General features: G+C 47.6%; 2 protein-coding genes across 2 annotated transcripts; one reads left to right on the top strand and one right to left on the bottom strand.

The window, feature by feature from the left end:
• Window positions 1-70: 70 nt before the first annotated feature.
• Window positions 71-1139, bottom strand: BDV27DRAFT_164813 (salt tolerance down-regulator-domain-containing protein; the record flags this gene model as incomplete). The annotated part of the gene is made up of 1 exon (XM_032073769.1): window positions 71-1139. A coding segment is annotated over one exon (1069 nt), but the record flags the coding sequence as incomplete, so codon positions are not given.
• A 2002-nt stretch (window positions 1140-3141) lies between these two features.
• Window positions 3142-5041, top strand: BDV27DRAFT_139894 (P-loop containing nucleoside triphosphate hydrolase protein). The gene is made up of 5 exons (XM_032069541.1): window positions 3142-3561; window positions 3773-3851; window positions 3928-3933; window positions 4009-4200; window positions 4260-5041. Exons 1-5 carry the CDS (start codon window positions 3527-3529, stop codon window positions 4545-4547), a joined length of 600 nt encoding a protein of 199 aa, XP_031920205.1. The 5' UTR covers window positions 3142-3526; the 3' UTR covers window positions 4548-5041.

Below are 5041 nucleotides of genomic sequence, written 5' to 3'. Positions count from 1 at the left end.
AAAAAAAAAAAAAAAAGAAAAAAAGAAAAGAAAAGAAAAGGAAGACGAATCGACATCGGTTTTGTCTTACCTTTGACAGTTAAACTGTTCCCAAAGGCAAAGAAATCTGCGCGAGCTGCACGCGTTTCTTCGTCTTCGAAATCATCATCACTGTACGGTTCATCGTCCTCATCATCCTCATCGTAGTCTTCTTCCAAATCTTCATCATCTTCAGGCAATTCGTGAATGCGACCTCGTGAGGGGTGATATTGACCATGTGTCCGAGTATGTTGTCCGGGCGATCGCAACGGTGGTTGATAGAGTCGGGGTGGGGGGACAATCGGTGCGCCTTTCTCGAAAGATCCTTGATTATTGTTGGCGTATTGTTCCAGCTCTTCATAGTAGGCATCGTACAGCACCTCAAGCTCTTCTTCAATCGCCGTTCTCTTCCTTCCACATACGGTGCAGCTGCACGAGTGTTTCTGCTGCTCCTTCATCTTCTTTAATACCGCATCCTTTTCCACTTTGACCAGCTGCCTTCGTTCCTCCTCGCCTAATTCGAGCCAGAATGTTTTGATATTCTCGCGTTCTTCTTGCGTGGAGGTATTCCATATGCTGCGATCTTTGGACGGTTTGACCATCGTGCGCGGGCCCAGATGCGGCGGGAGAGGCGGCGGAAGAGGGTGTGTCATGCAGACGGAGGGGGTGGATTGTAGAGTAGGACTTTCATCACCAAGAGTTTGCGAGTTCGCACGGTTTTTCTTTCCTTTCTTCTTTTTCGATTTTCGACTCGTCGATTTCTGATCATCGGGGCCATTCGTGTCCGGCTGGAAATCTTGATGCGCGCTGCAAGCGTCTAGTTCATCATCGTGATACGCGTCTCCATTCACAGAGTGGTCGATCTCCGGTTCATCGGATATGTGACTTCCTGGCCCAGCGGGACCGAGGCCGTTTCGGTCTGCGGCATCCGGGAGTACGACTCCGTTTTCTACCTGGCGCTCTGCGGCCAAACGAGCGGCCTGCTTCTGGCGGCGTTTCTGTTTCTTGCGGTTCACGGTCATAGGCTTCATATCTATCGATGATGGGGGAAGGTTTTCATTCGGAATGTGAGTGTCGCCATTGGTGGGGCGTGGAGGTGCACCCAACATATGATTTGACATTGTGGAGCTAGGAGGAGATCGGGGAGGACGCGGAGGAGCCATGGGATCATATGTTTCCTTTTGTAGGTCTAGACAGATGGCGTAAGATCTTCTAGCTTTCTTCCAGCCCAGCCACCATGCTAAATGTTGCGCGAACTGGTCAGAGGAAGGACGGCTTATATAATCGTCAATGACCACTCAAAAGCTCACCAGCAATCTCTCTCTAACGAGCCCGGTCTGCTTATTTCCGGTGGGGGAACAAAAGGGGACAATCAAGCTCCCAGTCCGAGTGGTTCTGGTGGAAGTAAACGAGTGGCGGGTGGAGAGCAAAGGTTCGTCAAGGTCAGACGCCAGGCCGACAAAACGGGGAATGAGGGCGGAGAGGGGTGGAAAGGACCCGAGCCGCACGGCGAGGGGGCCCAGGCGTCAAGGGCGAACGGAGGGGGGAGGCCAATGTGGCCGGAGAGACTTAGGGTATCAAGAAGGGGGACTAACAAGTCCTACGCTGGTCGTCGGCGAACAAGCGCAACCAAAGCGGGATAGTGAAATTGGTTGAAGATGATGGGCGTAGATTTGGACGGTGGATCTTGACGCCGGACTTTGGGCTCTGGATGGTTGCCGTGCCGCTGGCCGCAAGAGGATAGCCGCCGCAAGCGAGATTGTTGGCCTGGGAACTCAGGCACTAATGGGAGGCCATTATCAGGATCCCCATGTGGTCATTCTGCCAGGCGGTAGGCAAATAGCTGCACATCATGTGATCTTCACTCTCATCAGCGTCATCAACACCCATTCTGGATTCTTATTGAGTATCCATGCTGTTCCTTTTTTTTTTCTTTTCTTTTCTATTGGTTTACAATCATTGGCTAATATTAAATAATATTGGAATTATAGAACTTTACAACAAAAGAAAAATACTGACCGACATGGGTTATAAGGCTATAACCCATGTCTAGACAGTACAGTACCTTCTTTTTTATTTTGATCTTGATTTTTATTTTATTTTATTTTATTTAAATTAAATTATGTTTGAACGTTACAACTCAGTGGGGAAGTTAGTTCCTGATCCAAATTATTAAGTTCAGCGATATGCCGTCGACCATTGTAGAAAAACCCACGGCTGATCCTGAACATAAATGAAGTATATGACGGAAGAAGATGAGGATGGATGATGAGGATGAAGCTCCCTCACACGGATATCAAAAGGTTTCGGCAACTCCGGGGAAAAAGAAAGACAACATCCCTTCGGTCTATTATTAACCTTGGATCCGAAGCCCCCCCCCCCCTCCTCCTATCGGCTGTCGCATTGCATTCCTCCACTGAAAGGGAATAGTGACAGCGACTATACGGTAATTATGAACGTCTAGCCGGTCGATGTCTGAGACAAACCTCTAACCTTAGTAACAAGTGGATTGACCTTGGCTTTGCCCTTTCAGCTGTGGCATCCACCGGCCGATCTCATCCTTTGCGTTGATTATGGAACGATGGACGATGGACGATGGACGAATAGCTATTAATATCAGTGACCGGTTCTAAACTTCTTCTCTTCCATGGTCCTCTTCTATTTAAACATTGACTGATGTGACCTTCGAATCCTTGTGGAAAGGCAGTGAAAGTGTGTGTATATGTATTTTTTTTTTTTAACTATACGTTTGCCCTACTTCTTTCAATCTATTGATTTTGGTTATTACCGATTATATTGTTATTCGTGTTTCCTGGTTTTTTTTTCTTTTTCTTTTTTTTTTTTTCTAATTATTTCTTCATTCTTTTGACCTGGCTCGGTACCGTTACCCGTAAGTAAAAGAAAACGGAAGCAAAGAGGACCCGGTTGGAACCAATCATAAAACTCAAGTGGCCCCCTGTCAAGTCCCGTGTAAGTGTAATTAAAGCGGATCTTCCCATTCATTACCCATACTTCCGTACAATTGGATTGAATTTCTTGACAGAACCAGACCACATCCTTTCTTTCCTTTCAACTTTCCTCCCCCCCCCCCTTCTCCCAAAGTCTGGCCGATCAATCTAATTGAACCTGTTAGTCTCCTCAGCCTCACCTCGACCGCCTTCCAGAACCACCGGCTGCTGGTCTTTTTTTCCCTCCCCAAAAGCTCATCATCTTCAACCATCATCTCAGTTACTACTTAACTACTAGTTACCTTGTTCGGGGGAGGGGATTCCGCAACAATTTATTGTCCCCCCTCTTTTTTTAGGCTGCTGTCAAAAAAGACATCACCCGTCCAAGCCCTTCCGTCTTCAGTGATTTACTACAGCTGGTCGGGTACCTGAACGTCCAAAGCTCCGACCAGGGCATATCAGCGCCCACCCTCCACTCAGGTCGCGTTCTTTATCCCCCTTCGTTCAGCGCCCCGTGTTATCTTGACGAAGGGATTCCGAAGTGTCAGCCCACGTAGAAAATGGCCCAACAACAAAATGACAATGTGATGCGAAGGTATGTGCGACAATGCCTTCACAAGCGGAATGGACCTTGACGTCCGACTATTCATTACTTCAACTTTTTTTTTTTTTCTTTTACTTGAATTTTCCTCGTCCCATGCGCTCTCGAGACGGTCACTTCTGTGGTGTCCCTCTCGTGGCTCGGAAGTCGAAAGTGGAGCTCGTGTTCGATTTTGCTTATGATGCTAATATGAGAATTACCGTAGGAAGTTGGTGATTATCGGAGATGGTGCCTGTGGGAAAACTAGTTTGCTGAGTGTCTTCACCCTCGGTTATTTCCCGACTGTAAGTACTGCCTGGATTACGCCAGGTCCGATAAGAATGCATAAGACACAAGCTAACTGTTGGGTTCTGTTGACAGCATTATGTCCGTAACCCTGTGCCTTCCTCAATTATGGTTGCTGCCTAGTGCATGGTCTGACTGTCGCGTGTGTTGATCCAGGTCCCCACGGTTTTCGAAAATTATGTGACGGATTGCAGAGTTGATGGCCGGTCGGTACAATTAGCATTATGGGATACAGCTGGCCAAGAAGACTATGAACGGTTGCGTCCGCTAGCATATTCCAAAGCGCATGTGATTCTGATCGGGTTCTCGGTGGATACTCCGGATTCCTTGGAGAACGTCAAGCACAAGGTGGGTGCCTCACTTTCCCCCGCCACTTATCGGGTCAGACTCACCTAAACCAACCGTAGTGGATCGAGGAGGCCAATGAGCGGTGCCCAGGTGTGCCGATAATTCTAGTTGGCTTGAAGAAAGATCTCCGGGAGGACCCTCTCGCGATTGAGGAGATGAGAAAGAAGTCCCTAAAATTCGTCACGTCGAAGGAAGGGAGTGATATCTCGACCCAAATTGGAGCCAGAAAGTACCTGGAATGCTCCTCCTTGACTGGAGAGGGGGTGGACGACGTCTTCGAAGCCGCTACTCGTGCCGCTCTTCTCACATTCGATAAGCGTAAAAGCTCATGCTGCATTGTGCTATGATCGATTACCTATGACTTGTGCTATATATGTCGACTAATGGGGTTCGGCTCAATGGTCTGCCAACAGCGACGGGAATAATCACGCCGTCCTGACATTATCAGTATGTCTAACGGACTCAATCTGGCCCACGCATTCCGTCGAGTTTCTTTAGATTGGATTACCAAAAGGGAGGAGGGTAAAATCATCGATGAATGTTGATCGACATCTTTTGCATTACCGGCGTTTGGGTGGCCTTTTTTTACTCTTTCCCGATTTGACACAACACCTTCTGTTTTGCGTCCGTCGCATATAACTCATCTCTTTTATATGGATCTTTTCTTTTCTTTTCTTTTCTTTTAAAGACACGACGCATGTTGATTTGTTTCCGGAGTACATACTTTGGTGACTTTCCTTTATACCCGAGTGCACTCCGAAGTCCCTCCTTTGGTATGATACCTAGCCTTTTGGCGCATGTTTTCCGCTTCGTTATGAATGCTGTCTCTCCTTTTTTTTTT

The sequence above is a fragment of the Aspergillus caelatus genome, assembly GCF_009193585.1.
Source record: "Aspergillus caelatus strain CBS 763.97 unplaced genomic scaffold BDV27scaffold_574, whole genome shotgun sequence".
Taxonomy (NCBI): Eukaryota; Fungi; Ascomycota; class Eurotiomycetes; order Eurotiales; family Aspergillaceae; genus Aspergillus; species Aspergillus caelatus.
The sequence above is the reverse complement of the archived record's forward strand: the minus strand, read 5'-3'. Positions and strand labels throughout refer to the sequence as shown.

Coding starts and splice junctions, on each gene's coding strand:
- BDV27DRAFT_139894 (XM_032069541.1), top strand. CDS start 3,527: ATGGCCCAACAACAAAATGACAATGTGATGCGAAG. Junction 3,562..3,772: donor AATGACAATGTGATGCGAAG/GTATGTGCGACA, acceptor GAATTACCGTAG/GAAGTTGGTGATTATCGGAG. Junction 4,201..4,259: donor TGGAGAACGTCAAGCACAAG/GTGGGTGCCTCA, acceptor AACCAACCGTAG/TGGATCGAGGAGGCCAATGA.